The sequence below is a fragment of the Callorhinchus milii genome, unplaced genomic scaffold (genome assembly GCF_018977255.1).
Source record: "Callorhinchus milii isolate IMCB2004 unplaced genomic scaffold, IMCB_Cmil_1.0 Scaffold7, whole genome shotgun sequence".
NCBI lineage: Eukaryota > Metazoa > Chordata > Chondrichthyes > Chimaeriformes > Callorhinchidae > Callorhinchus > Callorhinchus milii.
This window is the reverse complement of record NW_024704748.1, coordinates 12,358,190-12,380,572: the sequence shown is the minus strand read 5'-3', so window position 1 is coordinate 12,380,572 and position 22,383 is coordinate 12,358,190. Positions and strand designations below refer to the sequence as shown.

Sequence of the window (22,383 nt, the reverse complement as noted above, 5' to 3'; positions counted from 1 at the left end):
CAAAGTTCAGGCAGGTCTACAGAAATCTAAGGCCCTGCTGATGGTTGAGTTTAGGACACGACATGTCAAGCGACTGCCAGGATGGTGGAAGGCGAACTAGATAGACCTCAGTCTTCTTTCGCCTAACAAATTCTCATGTTCTTATGTTGAGCACCAAACAGCTCATCAATGAGACTTGGAGATATAGACAGGTCCCCAACCTTATGAGCTAAAGTCCTAATAAGTAGGATAGTTCTAGCTGAATAAGATCAGTGCTGCAATAACTAAAAGTAACTGACTATGTGAAGCGCTATAACTGTTCAATGGATGAACAATCACCTGCACTTCTATCGGAGAAAGTCCTATAGGACAAAGCCTCGAAATGCTTAGTGGCACAAAATCAAACACAAGTGGGAGCGACACTCACCTGGACGTGCTTACAGTCATGGCCTCTTGCTGGAAGCTGAATCCGCCTGAATGTGATTGGACACTTCAGGGACACCTTAATTGCTGTCTGCTCCACTCCATCTTCTCCGTTTAATGTGGCATTACCCGAGGAAGCTGCCACACTGCTGAAATTCCTTTTTACTGTTAAACAAGAGAACATTTCACTCTCATTTCTCGGTTGTTTGAGTCAATGAATTCAACAAAATCAACTTGCATCAATAGTTTCCTTCACACAGGATTATCTCAAAGTGCTGTACAGAGATGCGATTGGACACCGAGCAAGAGAAATGGGGAAGGAGAGGTGACCATAGGCACAGTCAAAGTGCTTCACAGGATTTACTGTAAGGTATTGTGACTATGTTGCAGGAAAACATGGCAACTAACTTGCATACAGCATTGAAATGAATGACCAATTTTATTTGGAGTATTTTTGGCTAGGACACCAGGCGAAACTGCCTATTTATTACCCTCTGGTGAAGTAGTGATCATTTCAGCCCAATTTAAATACAATTCCCCTGTGACTGGTTGGTAAAGCTGTCACAGTAACTACAACAATAATATTTATACCCACTCGGAACTGACAGTAATATAACATATAAGTGACCCAACAAATTAGAGAATACGTTTGCTTCATAATTGATGAAACAAGGCAATAGCTAGCGCTACCAACTTCTGTTGAGGACTTTTTTAAAGTGGCTTCTGTTGAGGACAATATTTAAACAGCCACTAAAAACATGTTTATCAAACACAGGAGGAGGAGTCAAAGTCCAAACTAAATTTCAGCGATGTCAGTGCTTCCCTTGGTCCCCATATCCCTGAAACCTTAGATAAGGAAGCTGCTCTCCCTCCTTGCAAACAGGATGAGGCTCTTTGGGACACACGGGGCTTGATTTCAGATGATAAATACTTACTTTTTGTGATGCAATGTTCAGCAGGAAGAAGCCTCTTCTTGAGCAAGCCCTGAAGTACCGACCGGACTGTTGGTCTGTGCACTAACTGAAGTACGAACAAGTGTGACTGCAAAGGAGATACAGCACAGGAGGATCAGTAGAGTTGACAAGCAGACTGTATAATAACAGAGCCATGAGAACACTTACAACACAAAACAGGTTTGAAATTTCCCAGGCAGTACTCAAACTACATCCACCATTTTACCAGGAAAAATGCATGCAGCATATAGAAACAAAATATGCCATTAAACCCTTGAGCCACAGATACACCAGGTAACATATTCCATCTCCAGCCTGTGCAGAGTTAGCAGGTCTTAGCCAAGGCACCATTTGTGCCGCGACAATTGGCCTTAGTCAAGAACTGGACTTGAGAGGGAAAATTAGTAGCTATGGCGTCCATTCCTGATCACTAATCGATTAGATAAGGCATAGTCACTTGGCTCTTTTGTGTGCCTTCCAAACGCTGAACCAGAACAATATTTACAGAATTCTCCTGTCAGCTCAGCCACCAGTGACTCAGAGCCCCAGGACGCATCAGGGATTCACAAAAGGATTTTATAAAATAGAGTTATACTTACACAGCAACAAGCGGTGACAGTAATCTGGATGGTGTTCCTTCCGGGTTGACAGACATGCTTTAGATGCAAGGGCTTGTGGGAGGTCTTGTTGTCTCCCCGCTCGATGGTGAGTGGTGTTGCATTCACACTGACCTGGACAGACGCAGGCCAGTTTGTGTTCATCTGCCTGTCTTCATGATGGTAGCATTTAAACTGAAGCTCCAAGTCAGACCTGAAACACATTGCAGCCCAGTTTCATTGCGAGTATCCTTACCTGCATCACCTTAACATTCTCACACCAAGCAGACGATCATAGGAATGTTTTTTTTGGATAAAAACATCATAGTTTTGATCACCTGATTGGCTTATTTCTGTCCTCGTTCAATCTGTGATTCATGAAATGGTTTCCTACAACTACTGGTGCATCTCAGTAAAGAAAAGGATTTGAGAAATATGGTGAGAAGATTGGGAATGGGAATCAAAATGGAATAGATTTTTCCTCCCTCTTTCTAATTATACGTCTCATCTCCAGCATTCTAGCTGGAGCCAACCCCACACCACAGTGGTCTCCAGGCCTTTAGGTCAGTCACTAAATTGAACAGCTGCGCTAGCGTGAGAAAGGGATGCAGTGCACAAGGTGCTCCAGTTCGCTCCAATCCTCTGTGCCAAGAACTGTGGTCACATCTTGGATTCGAAGCCCCGGTCTGTGCACAGCAGGTACTGACAACCTGGCAGCTGGGACGAAAGTGTGAATATGGCATAGGTTAGCTTACAGCAGTTGGCAGGCAGGCCTGCACCAAGCCACACAACCATCAGGATAAAAAGTCACTGAGCACACGATGACACACGTACAACAGGCAACAACAACAACAAGATTCCATTTATAAAGCGCCTTTCACGTCAGGAGGACGTCCCAAGGCGCTGCACAGTTGGGTCATGACCCGAGCAGGGGGGAAAATGGTCAGGGGGAGGGGAGGGAAGGGAGGGAGCGAGGAGGGGGGAAATGGTCAGGGTGAGGGAAGGGAGGGAGCGAGGAGGGGGAAGAGAGTCGAGAGGGGAGCTGAAGGCTCGGACAAAGAGAAAGGTTTTGAGACCGGCCTTGAAGGAGGAAAGGGAGGAAGCAAGGCGAAGGCACTGGGGGATCGAGTTCCAGAGCCTAGGGGCTGAGAGGCTGAAAGCCCGACCACCGATGGTAGGGCTTTCCTAAGGCAGCTTTCCTCAAAAGTGATTTGACACTACAATGTGCAACAGAATTCATACTATTACACTGTACAACTTTACGTTATGCGCAGGGGCGGACTGGCAATATCGGAAAATTGAGAAAGTTTTTAAACGTGTAGATAATTATGCTGAATTGGCGCCCCTATTTCACCTAATAATCCCAAACCCTTTTGGGGAGCAAGCCCTCCACTGGTAATGGTAAAACGTCTCATCTAACAACCCTTTGGCAGAAGGACCACTCCATTCCAAATAGTAATAATAATAATCCTTGCATTTGATATAGCGCTTTTCACGTCGAGAGGACGTCCCAAAGCGCTTCACAACACACTGTAAAGTGAATTGACTGTATATTTGTGGGCGAACGAGGCAGCCAATTGCGCACAGCAATGTCCCACAAACAGTCGTAGATTGATAATGACCAATTTATTATTGTTTTTGGAGGGATTATTATTAGGCGTGTGGAGTAAGGAAACTTGCCCAAGGTTTTGCCCTGCCTGGAATTGAACTCAGGTCTCTCACTTGCAAAGCAAGTGCTCTAACCACTGAGCTACAGGACTCCACCAGCTCTCTAAACTCTGCCAGCGTTTTATGTCTGGAGCGTGCTAAGTGAGCCTCAGCGGGTCACCGAATGCTGTTCTTACCTCCACATTAATGTCTGGTGCACAGACTGCCGCAAGTGGAAGACATGGTTACTGACTGCAAGGTTGTGCTCCAGTCGGAAAGGCTCCAGCACGATGCCATCCCGTACTGGGAATGTCAGCCGTAGCTCGTCGTTGGGGTTAGCTGAGACCAAAGAGGGAGAAAATGTGTCAATTTTCCCTTTAGAATCTCCCATACAGGAACAATTGTATTTTTATTTCATCACAAGGGGCCTCGTTTGAAATGCTCCCTTGAACAATTTCCGCCTCTTTGCCAGCTGTTCACAGCTTCCTCCAGCTGACATTAGAGTGGGATAGTTATAGCCATGATTTAACCATAACAAGCAACACATCTACTCCATGTGCATCCAGCAGCAGCTACAATCAAAATGCAGCATCAGAAAAAGGTAAGTTTACTCCCCCCTCTCCCCCAGTCTCTGTAGCCAAGAACGATTTAACCCAAACAGGAGATTTTATATAGATGCATGTCCTGTATTTCTTCTTGATCCAAACATTACAAAACATTTGATTCAGTCTTTGTCGTCCTACTCACTTGGAGGCGGGGGAGGCAGAGAATTCAGATTGGGCTTGATGTCTGGTGGAAAGGGTGGTTTGACATCCTGGTTGGGAGACAAGTACGGTGGAATACTGCTTCCTGGAGTCATTGGTGGAGTGGGATTTCCTGGTACAGGAGAATGAGGATAGCTCGTCACTGGCCTTGGAGGCTAGGAGAAAGAAGAAAGTGTTGATGATTGCACTGAATATACAAGAAATTATATGCACCGTCATGCATCAGACCATGATAATTCTACATTCACTTATCAGATGCTATATTACGTGGCAAGAATTAACTCAACCTGTTGGAGCTATGATAGCATTTTTGCACTGTTTCCAAAATCTTGCCCACAATTAATATACAGTATTCAATTTTCATAAAGCTGCATTATGATTGGGGTGACCTAATGGAAATGAAGCCACCCCTTTATTGGAGTGTCACCCACCCATCAAAAAGAACTCATCAGAACTGATCTATATACACTGAGAACCAATTGGTATGTGCTGGAATGTTCCCTGGAAAAGGGATATATTCTCATTAACCATATCCTTCTTAAAATGCACCAACTGAAATGAAGCAACATTTCAGACTGAGAAAAATCCCACTACCTGGGTGCAGAACCATCTGAATGGTTACTTCTAAAGTCCAGTCGACAGGTCTCATAAGACGGCACCTGAGCTAATTCGATATCAAAAGAGTAAGGGATTTATCTCAGCTAAATATGTGTCATGGAGGTGGAGGGGAAAGGCAACCGGAAAATATTTTAAACATCTGAATGTCTGATGCTATTCCACTAACTCTTTGGTATCAAGCTACCTATATATAAAAAAAAGTAGTGCTCATTACAATTTCCTAGAAAAACTAGTATTCAGAAACCATGCGTTCCTGCCAAACGTCAGCTATGTAACTGAACAGACATCTGTCAATGGCTTTCATTTAACAAAATCTTTTCAGCATTTTTTTTGTGTGTGGAGTAGTCAGTGAGAATAGTGCAATCTTACTTTGGTTTCTTTTCCACTCCCAGCATTTGTGATGGAGAGACAGAGAGGACACTACTCAGGCAGTCAGCGATCAGAAGAAGATGGGACGTTTCCAATTATTGTGATGGTTAATAATGAAAAACAGAATTGGCAGGTTTACTGAACTGCAAAAGTTTACTAGCTCAACATTTTTATTCTATAGTTAAAAGCAAAGCATTGCTTTCTGTATGTGACATCAACTATAGAAGTAGATATGGTATCTTTTGAGAATGCACCAGCAACCATGAGGAGGGGGCTGGGGAGGAGGAAAGAGGGACAAAACGTGTCCTTCCGACACATTTGTTAATGGTGCATTCCCACATATTAAGCCACAGATTTGCTTGGTATTGTGCCATCAGTGTATTGATAGGTTAGCTTTACTAGGGGGCGGTCACTGCTGGGCAGGTGAAATGTGGGAGTTTGGAAACCAGAAATGCTGGAATTGGGTGCAGAGAGAAAACCATGTGCCAATTTGAAAAAAAGACAGCTGTGCATCTAGCACCTGAACTATGGGGATCGCCAAGAGAAAAGGGAGAAAATTACATTCAGAGAATTTCAGTAGTGGTTCAAAAAGGACCAGTAGCACTTCAACACTGAGCAAAACAAATTTCCGAAGCACTGGAGTCTACCCATCATCAGTGACATAAGTAAGATATTGTCTGCAGGTAAAAGTCCCAACACATACAGACCAAGTGTTTTTTTTTAAATACAGAAGACAAACATAACAGAGACAGGTTTCTCAATCTCCAGCTGATTTTCTAACCTTTCCCTCCCAATTGGTCTCCAGGTATGTTTCTGATTTGCAATCCCTCAAAACCCCGTCCTACATGGCTAGAAAACAGTGACGCCCATTGAGGCAATAGAACTGTGCATTCATCTCGGCTAAAGCATGATCTGTTAATGGATACAACGTGCCACGAAAGACAGACTGAGTGGTCACGTGCAGAACACAGAAATCCATCAACTAAGCACATTAATTAGGTGATGTACCTTGTCAAGACAAGAGGACTTACCTGCAGTTCTTAAAAAAACATGAGGCAATACAGTTAATGCTTAACCAAGTGCTGCAATGTGATACTGACACCAACATGCAAAAAGACTCAGAAGATTCTCAAAGTGCAGGAGATTGACGCTCTCACAAAAGAGGTTTCTCGTTACAAACATTTTGGTGAGCATGCAACCTACTGTATATACATAAAGAAAGCAGAAAGCAAATGGAAAAGTGGGCTTGAAATCTCAGAGAGTATCAGTTAAATGTGCAACTTACTTGTAACTGGGTGCCTAGGATATTTGATGGGACTTAAAAGGAACGGGGCAAGAGGCTGGGCAGTCACGCGTGCAATTCACTAGACTTCCCAATGGCTTTCCTTAACAACCCAACAAAATTCAAGTTGAGAGATCAACAGCTGGATTCCCCCTCCATCCAGTTTAGGATGAAATTGGAAGAGAATAAGAATTTCACAAACCGGTTTGAATTTGTGGATTTTGCGAATGGGAAGTGTACCAAATTGGAAAGAACATTTTTCAGCTTTTGCGAAGTTAACTAAAAAAAAGTTCTCTCTAGGAACATTTTTTTTTGCGAAACAAAGCAAGTGGGTAAAGGGCTCATATGATGTCTTAAGCAACTGCCTGGTGTGAAACTGATCTTGGGAACCCTGAAATTCCTGGATCAACCACAGTCTGTACTGAGTTGTCTGATCTCAACAGGGGCAGCAGAGGCAGCTTTAGTGCTACTGGGTTAGGAAAAAAATCTCATCTGATCTCCATCACTATCCATGACTCTTTATTGAAAGTGCATGTGGATGGCAGAGCTAAACTCACTTGTATTCTCTCCCACCCACCACAGCAACCTTCTCTCAGCCTTTTGGTAAGATCAAGTGTAGTTTTAACTGCACTTGGTTACAGATGTCGATTCCACGCACAAGGTCATATTGAGATGGTTGTGGTTGTTAAGTTATGATGATGCCCTCACTGGCATTTGGTTGGATCATGGAAATGAGTCTCTTTTCACGAGTGTCCTTGGTACGGCTTGGCAAGCTGAGACACTGAGCGGTCCATTAATATTTGAAGTACTGATGCAATTGCCTTAATTGGGAATGGGAAGGAGGTTCCAGAAAAATAAATACTTTAAAGACACTACCCAGCCTGTGACACTCTCTCAGCTCACCCATGAAAAGTGACACCTGTAAAACTACCCTAGTAAAAGTCATGACCTTCAATAGAGGAAGAAGGAAAGTTTCTTTGACTTGTATTGTGGATGACATTTTACACAAAAGCTAGGGAGGCTGCAGAACACTTTAAAATGTGATAACTTTGGTCAGTTGAAACATTTGAATGGAGAACCTATTCTTTGGCTGTGACGGATGAACATGTTTTTTTAGTCTGAGTGCCATTTATTATCCTCTCTCCACAAACCACACCATTTTTATTTTTAAATAAAAGAACTCCCTTTTCTTTTTTTAAAAAAAACTATAAGTGACAAACATCTTACTGTTCTGAAAAAGAAACAATAAACGCCAGTTAAATTCATCTGTCAGTTACAGAAGGAGCAGAGTCTTTCCTTGCCTGGGAACTTACCCCGTTCAGACTGTTTTGACTGTAGGTGTATCCACTGCCAGCAAAACTGTTGTTTTGTCCATTAAACTGTTCTGCCTGGTGGTGATGTTGGTGTGCAGAAGAGGGGATGAGGAGAAAAAAGAATCACTTAGGAGGCATCAAATCACTCGTTATCACACAAGAAAATTAAATCGCGTTCACTAGAAAACCTGTGATCTTTCGTCCAGTTGAAATAATAATATAAAAGCAAACCCCATTTTCTTTAGCTGTTGCTTTTTTTTAAGTGATTCATTTTAAATAATTGGGTCCTTCCATTTTGGGGGGCAAAAAAAAGTGATTGCAAATAAAACATTAATTATCCCAAAGTGCTTTGCTTACCTTGTAATACTGGGCCATGTTGACTGGAGGTGGAGGGTACTGGCCTGTGTTCTGTTGACCAGGCATCCTCTGACCAGGATAACTGGGGGATGTGATGGGCCTGGGAGGGTTGGGGGTTGGATACTGACCAGGCTGATTGGGGAACTGGCTGCTTGGCCCATACTGCTGTCCTGCATAATTCGGCTAGAAGTACAAATAGAAGATTTAAATAATAAATCTTAACGCCGGCAATAAATATAACGCCCCACAGTGCAGTAGACTTTTTAAAACCTTGCTATTTGAAGTGCATAGTTTAATAGTAGCTCAGGTGCAAGCCCCTCAATGTCCAGGGCCTTGGGATGTCATTTTGACGTGAAAGACACTAATAGCAATTTGTTGTTGTTATAATAATAAACCTTGGATTTGATATAGCGCTTTATCACATCTTTGAGATATCTCAAAGCGCTTCACAGAATATACTGTAAAGTGAATTGATTGTATATTTTGTGGGCAAAACGTATTTTAAAAATATTTTAAATTTAATTTAAAATAATTTTAAAATATTTTTGTTGTTATAGTGGTGTTTACACTCATATAGAGCCTTTCACATTGGTATGAGGTCCCAAAATGCTCAGCAATTCTGGATGAGCACCAGAGCTGAGGGTGGGACCTGAGTGAGGGGGGTGGGGTGGGTGAAAATGACTGAAAGCTTAGTCAAAGAGGTAAGTTTTGAGGCTTACTTTGAAAGAGGAGAAAAAAGCACAGAGGGAGCAAGAGAGGGAGGGAGCAAGAAGGATGGGGAGGAGAAGCAGGGGCATTATGTGCTGAACCAGAGCTGTATGATGAAGACACAAAGAGCTTAGCGAATAACTAAGTGTAGCTCACCTCGCCTGGATAAGGCCTCTTGACTCCCTGTAATTGCATCGGCTGGGAGGGTCTTGGGCCTGGGTAGCCCTGCTGCGGCACTCTCTGACTGTGGGCAGCAAAAACTTGATTCATGCCTGGGGGTCTGGGCTGGTTGATTGGCATGGGTGGACCACTCATACTGGATGGGGTCATCCCACCCCCCATTCCTGCTGGGTTCATGCTGCCTTGCATGGAAGAAGGCCCCCGGGGACCAGGCTGGTTCATGAACTGGCTGTTGTAAGCCTGTGCTGGACCCATCTGGAAAGAAGAAGAAGCCTTGAAAGGGAGGTGAAGAAGAGCACAGCGCCAAAATTCTCCGGCTAGAACAGAAGCGCCTGCTTTACGACTGCACACAAATTGTCTGACGGGAGTTGCTTGCGAGACCCAACTCTTTTGGGGGTTGGGGTGGAGGTTAGTCAACCAGGTGTCTTTGAGACATGCGGAAACCCATCACCATGCATAGAATATCCAAACCAAACTGAGAATTCCTTGCATCCCGGCTACACAGTCTGCCGCTGCGGCCGCCGGATTCCTGAGATAAGATTGTCGGGGCGGAAAGCACCCGCAACTCCTGACAAGCCGAAGTGTTAAAATCTCAGTGGCACTTATTGATGGGGCACTGGCTGTCATGTCAATGTTGTGGCCACCAGCAACTAAACTAACACCCAGAGAGGACTGAATGAGAGTTGGGCTTACCGGTCCGTACTGGTTCATCTCCTGGTTCTGCTTCTCCTGCAGGGCGGCCACGGTGGCGGTCGCTGTGGCTGTTGCCGTTGCGGCGGCGGCGGCGACTGCTGCAGCGGCGGCCGCAGCAGCAGGCTGGGTAAAATCCGTCGGTGCTCTGCTGTGTGGAGGCATCCCCATGGAGCCTGGGGCATTGGGGCCGCCAGGGTAACTGAGAGAGAGAGAGAAAACGGCCAATTAGAAAATCATTTCTATAGAAAAACAGAATAGAAATTACTATATATTTATGCATATTTAGTAACGATAATCATCTTCACATTTGATATAATGCTTTTCGTGTCAGGAAAATGTCTCCAAGCGCTTCACGGGACATATGGTCAAGTGTTGTAACTCTGCATTTTGTACGCAAACATTTTGTAGGCAGCCCAAGTGTACGCAGCAATGTCCCACAAACAGCTTTGAAGTGCATGTCCAATTTTACTCGGGGGGGGGGGGGGGGGGGGGCAGGCGGATTGTTGAGCAGAACTTCTGTTCTCTTCGAATAGTGTCACGGGATCTTTAACGTACACCTGAACAGGCAAATGGGCCGTCTCATGCGGACGGCAGCACCTCGGACAACGTAACACACCCCAGCACGGTATTGGAGTGTCAGCTTAGATGATATGGGTTCCAAGTCCTGATGCAGTATGTGCATGATTTCAAAAATATATCTTCTGCTCCCGTTTAGAAATAGACATTAGGAATAAAAATGTACACAGACTGCGATAGAAATACAGTTACTATTTTACCTGTTGCCAAAGTTGGCTGTACCCGCATAGTTTGGCCGACTGTACATGCCCTGCTGCATGTACGCTTGGTTTGAACCACCCTTTGCTCCCTGGAACTGCTGTTGCTGGCTGGCAAACTGAGGCGAGTTTATCCCGGGATTGTTCCCAGACATCCCGGAACCCATTGGGTTGCCTCCTGGAGTCATGGGGTTATTTGTATTTACCATCGGATTTCCCAGCACCTGTATGGGGGGAGCAGGAAGGAAAAAAAATATTACTTTAGAGGTGAATTTCCAAATATTGTCAAATAAATAAGACCTTCCCTGCTAAACTTCAGGAATGACCTTGTGCATTTATGAAGCATCTACATTACAATAATGCTCACCAGCTTTTACAGCATTTAGAAGATCAGTTAGGAACTGCAGAATGCAGATAGCTTTCTCCTAGATTTTGGAAGAATGAACAATGCCGCTCTTTGCAGCAAAATCACCGGCCAAGTGGGATGAGCCTCTCATTCAATGGTGCTTTTGTGTGACCTTACCCATAACACAACATAACTTCCTCCAGCAAAAAACGAGGGTGTTTAAGTGATATGAGCTCCAGTGATGTGCAGTCTCAGTGATATGATGATGTTGCCTTTTAATTAATAGGTGAATGAATCCCCTGCTGTCTGACTGACCGCTGGTACTTGCTCTGAGTGAACATGTTTCACACATGAGTTTGGACAAGAGTATTATTGTTAATGGAGAAGAGGGGCTGACAGTTGAGCCCAATCCTGCTCTCAGCCAATCTCTACACATTCACTCTTTCCAGGAGGGGCAGTGGAATTGTGAATGATTGTTTCACATCCACCACCCTCAACTCAGGACACTAGGGACATTATGCCACCTCTGTTGTACTTCAGCTGAGAACAGCTAACAGCACGAGGATACGGTAGGTATGACAGAAAGCCCGGAAACCTCCTGGTCTGTGAGCCTTGCACCACACCAGACAATGCATTTGATGAATCTTTAGGGCAACTCTGGGTCAACATTCTTCCACTTGAGCTATTAATTCATGATATTTTATGTAACTCTTTTACACATTGTTACTATAAATAGGGAACACGTGTTTATAGTTTTTGTTGTTCAGAAAGAACTTTGCAATTAATTTAAACGTTATATTGACATTGAACATGAGTAGGTTTTATAGAAAAGAATTGCTTCTACCTGGCTCTGTGATGTGTTGGTGACTCCCCACACAGTCGTGACCACAGACAAGGCGCCCGGTGGCTGATTGCTGTTTTGTTGCCATGGGACAGAGTCATAGGTGAATGACCCATCACTGCAGGAGAGACAAGCATTGCAGATAATTACATTCGCCTTTCCACCCACAACTAAATAGATAATAAGCGTCGCATTTGATGTAGCGCCTTTCACGTCGGGAGGACGCATCTAAACGCTTCACATGGACTTGTTGTAGTGTCATGACTGTGTTTTGACAGCAGTGGATCTGGACACAGCAATTTCCAACAAAGAAAACCACTTCTTTTAAAAAAAGACAGTTTAACAACAACAAATTGCATTTATATAGCTCCTTTTATATCGGGAGAATTTGAGTCTAAGCTTTAGGAGATTTTTTTGGAAACCCTGAAAGGCAGCAATAAAATGAACTCAAATCTCGAGTGATTCCTGCTGTGGGATTCTGACGTTGATAAATGTGCCGGACCTAAATATAGGCACCATCCTCTATTGCATTATCTGCCGAATGTTGAAGTCAGCAGTGGTCACTGAGAGCCATGAATGATATTTAACTGAACACTTCAAACACCAATGCAATGGATTGAATGGTTTGTCCCAGTTCAGTCTCAACACTCCCGCCAAGTGCAATGAAAATAAACTAACCCTTACTTTGTGGGCCAAGACTTAGCTACATCAGACTAGTTATTTCACAGAAATATTTTGCTCTAGGTGTAGTCCGTAGATCTATATAGCGCAAAGAGAAAAAAAATCTAATAGTATTAAAGTTTTATCCCAGATTATTTTTAAAGTATTTCTCAGCAGGGATCCCCAGTGGCTCAATGATTAAACACACTCAATTAGCGCTCACCCACAACTCAGTGGAGTATAATTTCTCTTTCAAAACCGCTGACTTCAACTTGGTGAAAGCAGAAGATGAATTTGGTGGTTTTAATTGTTGTTTATCAACTGGGTGTACCCTTCATCAGTATAATAAGCGAGCATGTGTTGTATTGTGCCCCCTATGAATCCACTCAATATTAAGAGCAGCTAAATGGTTTACATAAAGGAGCTGAGATGATTTACTTTGGGGAGCCAAACAGGTGTGCTGTAAATGCTTCTGTGCTGACTGTCAGCAATAGTAACAGATACTGTATTTGTTTCAAGTTTTTACACAAAGATAAAACATGTCTTTTTCTCCCTTTACACTCCGCGAGACAAACATAAATCGCCAGTGAGGGCAAGGGACAGCTGGGAGTTTTAGTCTGACATGCTGGGAATTCGAGGCTCTTGCCTCTCTCTCTGCCCTAGTCTGGCTGCTGATTAGGTTATGGTTTGCGAGTGCACAGTGTTACGTAAACTCAACATCTATAAGTAAAAACAGGAAAGTAAATGAGCGACTTGCTACGTGTCGTAGGGACGGGTTCAGCTGTCTGAAAGCATTCCGAGGCTTTCCACTCCACTCTCAGTATGTAGAATGTTACTCAGACACAAAGATGAACTGACCCGGAGATTATGATAATAATTCTTACATTTGATATAGTGCCTTTCAAGTCAAACGGACGTCTCAAAGCACTTCACAGGATCCACTTTAAAGTGGAATGACTGTACCTTTGTGGGCGAATGATCACAAGAGCCAAACAGAAGAACAATCTGCAGAATGTAATAAACCCATACATTTGCCATCCCAAGGCTATTGAGCAATAATAATGAGCGATATTCATAACTATTTCCATAGCACCAAATGTTATATGATCACCTACTGCTTGATGCATTTTGCCTGTCGTATTAATGGAAAACAAACTGACTTATTCAATTAACTGTGACTGTTCAATTTGGTGATTTTCAGACTAGTGTTACTTTGGTAATAAATCACAATAATAATCGTTGCATTTGATGTAGCACCTATAACATCAAAATGTCTCAAAGTTCTTAACAGGGAACTGCTGTCAAGTGTAGCGACTGTGTATTTGTAAGCAAACGTGGCAGCCAATTTGTGCACAGCAATAAATGACATAAATGTCTCCTTAGTGTTCTGTTGGAGGCTATGCAAACTGAAGTTTATTCAACTTGATATCAAAAATGTATTTGGGAGACACTCACAATTTCATTTTGCTTGGCAGATTTTCAATAAACGGAGAATATTTTAAGTGCTTAATCAGTATTTTGCTTGCCGACACCACCTTACGATCACACTTTTGCTGGATAAAATAACGCTCCATTAGCAACTGAGCTGAATCTATCCACTCCTCTCAGAGTAACTGAGATCATCACGAGGTACAAATTACCTTTAATGTAACTGCCTACTAGGAATACCCTGGACACCGCACGGTGCAAACTGCTTTCAGCAGCACACATCTCTGAGGACAAGCCACCAGAGGGAAATTGCAGAGAACATTATTCAATAAGAACTGACCTGTGTGGTCCAGGAGGGAGTGCTGGTTTCATGGAGTTCATTGGGTTCATCGGTGGCTGCATTGCTAATTTGCCAGGGGTATCGTTCTGACGGCTCTTCTGGTGACGAAGCAGCAAGAGACGCCCTAGATCCTCACACCACGATGACAGGAGGGCTGTGCGGAGCAAAGCATGGAAAGAATAAGCACCGGAGTTTACAAATGCTCCATCCTGTTTAGTACAACATAAATGTCCAGCATGTTGCAGGTGGCTTGGCCTTCCTTGCTCGATTCATTGACATAAGATAGATTCCATTCAATCAGATCACACAACACTGCAGACGGCACTCTCGGGATTAAACACAAACAGCTTCTGTTGTGAAGCAATACAAAATGGAGGGTTTTGCTGTTAACCCGGCCAGACCAGACCAGGCACAATTTGCACCGTGTATCCAGCCTTTTCTCTGCAGAACCCTGATTTAGCCATCAAATTGCCACAGCGGGTCTGCAAATTTTAATAAAAAGTCATCTTATTTTTGCCAGTGCTGCAAGCATGGTAATTTATGCTCAACTGGGGTACACTTGCAATAATCCTGTTAAGACTAAAAATTCCGGAGGTAAATCTGAAGGATTTATTGACAGCTCTCATGGCTTTTCTCTGCTTTATTTATTGCGACCAATTCAACACAAGTGCCTAATAAGAAGGGTCATAGATTCCAAACGTTTAAAGAAGTATTAATGTTTTGCAAGAGCGCTCAGACCCAAAGAGTTTGCAATGGCATTCTGCTCTCTCATCAGGAATACTGATCCCTTTTTAATGCTCAGGGATATTCTGTGCAATGAAGACTCTCCTGTACTCCTAGTGCCACTTTAGCAAATGATGCTGAGTGTACTTGTTTTGTTCAATCTCGGAAAATATGAACCCTGGAAAATTCAATATTTGGCACATTCGGTTTTGTGTTCTGAAAAACCTGTAACAAAAAAAATGCTATGGGTCACTGAATGCTTGCACCCTTTCTAAACAACCCACTGGATTGATCGAAAAGATACATGCAAATTGTTAGATGCAAAAAGAGAACAATAAGCCATGTAAATCTGATTGCCAAGTCTTCCTAAAACCTTGTTACAGCTTTGTGCAAATAAGCTCAGGGGAGTGAGGTATGTGATGCTCTCTTCTCGGTTAAGGAATAAAGTCTGACAGGCTCTTTTACACACATTAATAATAATAATACTTACATTTGATATAGCGCTTTTCACGTCTTCTAAACGTCTCAAAGCGCTTCACAGAATATACTGTAAAGTGAATTGACTGCATTTTTTGTGGGCAAAACGCAGCAGCCAATTGCGCACAGCAGTGTCCCACAAACAGTCGTGGATTGAAGTGACCAATTTATTATTGTTTTTTTGAGGGATTATTATCAGGCTTGTGGAGTAAGGAAACTTGTCCAAGGTTTCACTCTGCCGGGAATCGAACCCAGGTGTCTTGCTTGCAAAGCGAGTGCTCTAACCACTGAGCTACGGGACTCCACATTAATGTATGGAGGGTGGATTTCAAAGTGCTCCTTACTCTGGAGTGAATGTACTTTAATACAAAGGTATTCATGTTTGTGAAAAATCTCATTAGAGTGGTTTGATGGTCATATTGTGCCTGAATTCCAATCGTGGGTAAATCTGACCTCCAAAGAGAACAAATTGAAGCTTGTTTTTTGTTCGAAATCAGTTTCAGCATGAACAAGATCCAACTAAATCCATTCATCCACAAAGTCAGCAAAGACTCCAGACCTAGTCCTCATCCCCATTTCACTTAGTGCATCACCTCCCTGCATCACCTGTTCCCTTTCTCTCCATTCCAGGTTGATAATGTTTTCATGCAGCTCTTAAACACCTCAGAAGGTTAAGCGTGAAAGGGAACCATGCAGCTTCAGTACATGAAAGCTTCGGTTCCTGGTTTGTGCTCTGTTAGCTGATGTAAGCCGAGGCAGCGGTAGATGTGTGACAATTAGCCTCAGTACCCTTGATTTAGGAAAAGGAAAATCTAAAACATCGTTCTTAGGTGTTGATTACAGCAGGAGACCAAAGACTGTCTCAAAGCCAGGTGGTACTACTTCCAGCCACTTGGTGTCAGTCACATCAAGCTATTCTCTCAGCAGAGGCAGCAATGCAAAGACTTTCCCATTAGGTGAGGAATTTACGAAGCATTTGATCAGAACAGATGTATCTTTCATCCCAAGTATATCACCATAAATGTGTTGACCACCGTCAGCCCTCTTAAATTTTTTCTTTAAAAAAATCCTATCCAGATAGCATCAGTGCACTGCACGTGTCAACATGGGTTTAGGTACAGTGTTTTCACACAAAGTGCAAATACCCAGAACTGGGAGGACTGAAGAGAAACAAAGCCTCACCGAGCCAGGCGAGAGGCAGGCAGCCGTGTCAGAATGTACACAGCACAGAGGCTCGACAGCCATCAGGGCTAGACTACACTGGCCCATCAGGCAAGGCCAGACTGCACTGGGCAATCAGAAGCAGCCATTTTAAGAGAGATATGTGGTCCAGCATTGGGAGATATTTCTCTTTTCTTGTGTGCTCTCTCTCGCTCTCTCTCTCACACACACACACACTGTCTGGCCAAAGTAGATACGCTTGATTATATAGGGCATTAGAATTACTCCTGGGGAGGCAGAGCACACACAAATATATGTAAAGATGTGTTCATTTTCAGGTGCTTTTTTTTCTACTCTTGTATCTCGTCACATCAAGACACTGAATCAGATAGCGCTGAAAATGAAGCATTTTTCTGCACAACAATTTAACCCCCACATCTGCAAAACCAGCTCAAACATACATTCCACTCTGGAGCTGACACTGTACTCAATTAAATTTTAACAAACAATTTTCTCTCTCTCCCTCACCAATTTGCTAGATTCATTGAAAAGTCTTTGAAAGCAACTGCTCTCCAAAACTGACATGCATTGAAAGAAAACTCATGCAATGTACTTGTAAAAATTCTTGGTCATCTCACAGTCCCTGGGAATTTTACAAACTGCTGAACCAGATGGATAAACAAATAATTTGCAAAGATATGAATTACACAGGCGCAGGGTTGTATAAATTGTTTGCATAAATAATATTACAACTTCAGCACTGCGTTAGCCTGTCAGTTTCTCCCCTCAGGTCTTCAAGCCGGTGGCATCAAATGGGATACGGTTCCACTGGCAAAAAGGAAAACACTCCACGTGTGAGTATTCATGAGTTGCTCAGCACCGTCTACACACAAGCTTTACTGATCAATGGGTCAGCCTGGCTCAGTTGCTCATGCTCTCTTCTCTGAGTCACAAGGATGTGGGTTCAAGCCTCATGTCGGGGACTTTGAACTCAAAGTCAAGGATAACAATTCAATACGATGCTGGGAGAGCGTTGCATTGTTGGAAGGTGCTATCCTTTGGATGAGACATTAAACTGAGGCCCTGTCTGCCTGTTCAGTTGGGAATTAAATATCCCACGGCATAACTCAAAAAAGAGTTTCTCCCAGCTTCTCCTGATGCTGGCCAGCAATCCTCCAAAACAAAATTGGTTATTCACTGTCCCGCTGTCATTCTCAGTGGTCATGTCTGTGTATCTGATTGGATTTCCTTCTCATGGTCATGGTTTGTGACTTCTGGTTAGCAGAACACTCGCTGGCTTATTTTCCTTTTCGTCAAAGTAACCTACCAATATTGCAGCCAAAATGGCGAGAATGTTTTTCTTTGATCAGCTTTATTTCTTGTAGCATCACAAGATTTGGTGGGTAAGTGAGCAAAGGGCAATAAAAGAAATGCCACTAAACAGCTTAATACTGTCAGCTCCTTACAGCATAACACGACAACCACTAACTAACTGTGTTGCTAACAGCTGTTTAATGAGATGGTGGCTGGCATAAATGAAGCTTCCTCTATGCTCCTGTCTGACGAAAGTATGATCTGGTGGAGTTGTGCTAATAATTGATAGATTATAAAATTATGAGTGAAAGGTCTATTCACTGAGGTAGCCTGGCCTAGCGGCTGATGCAGCAGAAATCCTACCAAGTTAGGAGAAGTGCTGAGTCCACATGCCTGGGCTCCCAGTCAACTCAACATTGTTTACGCAGCTCGGTTGAGTTTTGATGAAATGACGCTGCTGCCTGATCCAACTATTTGTGAAGGTGAAAGGCTCCAATTTAACAGAGATAGAAGAGTAAAAGGAACAGAGGTCTCCAGCCACAGCTTCTGCTTTATTCTGTATTCCTGCAGAATGAGATTAGATGGACCGAAGGTTCTTCTTCATCCGAACAAACCCTTGTGATTCAGTGCCTGTCACCATGTGGACAGTGTGCATGTCAGGTTTTGCCAGGAATTGACTTGGGTGTGATGCCCCCAGACAGAAGCTGGCCAGGACTAAATAATGAAAATGGCAATGGGGAGCTGCCAGTAGCCATGCACCCACACTGCAGCCTTTCACAGAACATGGCCAGACAGTAATGATAGTAACAGAAGGTCATAGGACAGTCACTGGCACAAACAAGCCAAGGTGCAAGTCATGCTGACAAAACTCCGACAATGACACATCCCTTCGGAGGAAGAAAGGAACAAAAAAAAGCAGCNTTTTTTGCGGTCGGATCATATGGCGTAATTCACAAGCACCAAGAAATCCTTCACTATCCAGATTTCACGGCTGACTACAACCAGCAATCGGGAACACTTGTATTAATAGATACAAATCAAATCTGATTGGAAGACAATGCGTGACAAACACCTGCGCTGTCGAAATAAGATTAACAGATTAAAAGCGTCACAGGGGCTTAAAACAGCCGGATTTACTTGTGTTTGTCTTCCTCACCAATATTATGACGAACAAGACACGCTGGGTGGGGGGATGGCAAGCAGAGCGAGGCACTGCCCATTAGGTATCAATCATCTTATATTTCCCTCCCACCCCCGGAATGCTGAAATCTTTAAATCAGGTCTCTTCATTCTTAGTTACGCAAACTATTCATTCCTGCAGGAGTGAAAGGGAAATAAGATCCATGTGTAAATCCACCAACAGAATTACCAGTGGTTCAGCCAGTGAGAAGCCATTTCTTCTCCGGAGATAATAAAGATGCTACAAGGTAATTTACAGGGCAAAGTACCTGACTATTTCAAAACCTAACACAATGTGAATACGTTAACTCGACATGGAAGTGGCCGCAAACGAACGACAGGACGAATCTTGGGAGGCGAGCGATTTAAAAAGCATTAACTCAGTTTCAAATGGCTTACATTAAACTTTTATATGCTAAGGATGACTGACAAAACCAGCGTGGCCATTTACAGCAAGGCAACTGGTGAAAGCAAGTTTCACACAAGGTTCCATCAGGAAGTGAATTCATTGTGAGAAAATATCCCCCTGCCTGTCATGGTGCGTTTAGAAACTCTCTGACACTGCTGGGCAATCTGTCAGTGAGCAACACACAAAAGCACCCAGGGGTGACTTTTGTCTGTCTTCGATATCCTGTTAGCAAGTCCTACATCTAATCTGTCACTGCTCAAGTGGAATGGCCGGAATTGGGAACTCACTGGATAAGAAATTCCAGATTTCATCGCAAGATTATGACAATGAATGAGTTCCTCAACAAGTTGTCCACTTGTGTACTCCAAACTGCAGCATCTCGTTCCAGAGTAAAAGAAAACTAAAACTGTTCTTCACTTGAAGGTTTCCTTCCATCCATTATCACTGCACATTTTGTTCAAGCTTATCGTACTTACTACCTAGAGTGGTGTGTGTATGTTGTATGTATATTGGGGAATATAAGCACAAGATTAAGAAATTGCTACAAACAATTAACGCAATCGAACAGTGAAAACATATTGAAATATGCCCTGAAAGCTACGCTGCTTGTTCTCAGTAAGTCTACCTGTAGAAAATGTCAGAACTGGTTTGATCTCAGTCAGAACACCATTGGATTTGTTAGAACTGCCCACTGCATTCTCAGATAAAGAAATGGAAAGGAAGAAAATTAATCAAAGCTCATGTTTCCACGCAGTGGCAAAGCTGTGAAGGATATATTGGGTGTGGGAAAACTGGACTGTCACAGTGGAACGTCCAGGCTGACACTGATAGAACAGTAACCTAGGTAAGCCACTGGGAGTGTAGCCACCACCTGCAACCATTCGGTAAACATATCCCAGCAGCATTCACTGCCTTCATCAGAAGACTTCGCCTTTGTGTATGTGAATGTCAAAGCCACTATCAGAAAAGAGGAAGGAGTTTCTTCCTGTGCCTTGTGCGATATTTCCCCCAGATAAAATTGCTGACTCGCTTCAGTAGGACACTGTTGTGCGCAATTTGCTAATTGTCTGTAAAATACAGTCACAACATAAAAGGTGCTACATCAAATGCAAGGATTACTATTATTAATAACAACACACTTTTAACACCGTTTTACCCGAGCCTGACAAGCTGGAATACTCTTTGCTATCTTCAAGGAACCCCTGATGCTGGCTGCTGGATTTTTAATAATAATAATCCTTGCACTTGATATAGCGCCTTATCACAACTTCAAGACGTCTCAAAGCGCTTTTCCTATAGATACACCGTGGCCTGATCACTTTAGATTCAGGAAAACTGTCACAAGTAGAAAACAGAGCAGAGAAGAAAGTACAAGAGGGAGCAAATCTAATGGTACTGCAAAACTGTGCCAACTTCCTGGTCTGCCTGTTGGTGAATTAACACTTATTTTAGCTGGTCTGAGTCCATTTACCATGTATTAATGGGTAAAAATTGGTACAAGTTGGCTTTGGAAAAAACAAAAACAATGAGTGTCATCCAATAGCAGCTGGCAAAGGGATGGATGGACGGCTCAAGAGACTTTGCCCAGAAACTTCTGAGCTTCGGTCCCTTCCTAAATTGAAAACGTAAAGATTCCAAAATCATAAGAGAATGATCAGATCGGCCCAAATGTTGCTCCTTCACCATTGTGCCTCACAGTGTGAATGGAGATGAATGCACTCAGCTCGCTAACAGGCAGCTGGCAGCTTCAGCCACGCATTTTAAAATGGCAGCATTGCCATATAAGGGAGGTTTTTGGACTGGATTCAGATGCAGAAGAGCTTGTTCAAAACTCTACCACACAACTCTGATGCTGGACCTCTCTAGGTTTTTTTTTGAATATTCTGTTTATACAGTTAAGTATCTTTGGTTTTATTCAAATGACAATTTCAACTTGCGTCTCTGAATATCACAGTCGGTAAATACACTGCAATGTCCAGTAAAAGAGCTAGCTGTACAGGTTAGGAAGATCCCAGTTTCGGAGTCTGGTCTGTGCTGAGTTAGCTAATCTAAGACCAGACAGGAGGCGATGATCTGATCGGCCTCAGCGTTATCATGTTGAGAGAAGAGGGTAAACTTGGCCAAGGTTTATGCTTTCGAATGTTATCAAGTGACACCTGCTAGACGAGCAGTGTGCAAGGACATCACATTGAGCCAAGATGAGACTCAATTGTTTTGGCACCGACAATCAATAGCTTGCCAACACTTGACAGCAAGGCTTGGCAATCTACTTGGCCATGGGGCCATCACAACCAAGCCTGATCCTAGGTCTCCACATTGTGCTCTTATCAACAGGGGTTACAGAATAACAGGAGCAAGGAAAATTGAATCTCCATTTAATTTGCTGGTTCAAGATAACAAACATCAGTGTCCTTACAGAAAGAGTTTAGCATCACAGAAAACCCTCAATGGCAGGAGGTACAGTCACAAAGCTGTAAATGTAGAATGGATTAGCTTGAGTATTTTTGGACTCTTAAGAAAAAAATACTGCTCTTCAAAACTGTAATATAGCCAATCTAGAAGGGGGACAAAGGAGGCAAGAAAAAATGCGTTATAATGGACAAATCCATGCGTAATCCAAGCACAGATTTTCACTAACTCACAAATGGACTTCACTTCCATTGTACGCAAGACCTCATTTGAGCATAACATTTCCTGGCAAATGGGCTCAGGATCTATCTGGATCCAGGTGTACGATATTCTATTGGCCTGCCTGGTCTGTGCACTTAACTGCCTGAGTAAATCATCAAAACCACAACATCAATATTTGGCCGCTGGGTCCAGCACATCATTAACTTTCAGGTCACTGAG

General features: G+C 43.1%; 1 protein-coding gene across 2 annotated transcripts in view; it reads right to left on the bottom strand.

The window, feature by feature from the left end:
* Positions 1-22,383, bottom strand: part of zmiz1a (zinc finger, MIZ-type containing 1a) — a 239,240-nt gene that overhangs the window by 12,922 nt on the left and 203,935 nt on the right. For both annotated transcript variants that reach the window (XM_042336621.1, XM_042336622.1), the window contains 13 exons: positions 14,271-14,424; positions 11,846-11,960; positions 10,659-10,879; positions 9,883-10,081; positions 9,166-9,444; positions 8,302-8,484; positions 7,945-8,019; positions 5,350-5,400; positions 4,346-4,517; positions 3,796-3,937; positions 1,955-2,165; positions 1,338-1,443; positions 407-567 (listed from right to left, as the gene is read on the bottom strand). In XM_042336621.1, the coding sequence (XP_042192555.1) occupies positions 407-567; positions 1,338-1,443; positions 1,955-2,165; positions 3,796-3,937; positions 4,346-4,517; positions 5,350-5,400; positions 7,945-8,019; positions 8,302-8,484; positions 9,166-9,444; positions 9,883-10,081; positions 10,659-10,879; positions 11,846-11,960; positions 14,271-14,424 (2,069 nt within the window). The remainder of the gene's footprint in view (positions 1-406; positions 568-1,337; positions 1,444-1,954; positions 2,166-3,795; positions 3,938-4,345; positions 4,518-5,349; positions 5,401-7,944; positions 8,020-8,301; positions 8,485-9,165; positions 9,445-9,882; positions 10,082-10,658; positions 10,880-11,845; positions 11,961-14,270; positions 14,425-22,383) is intronic.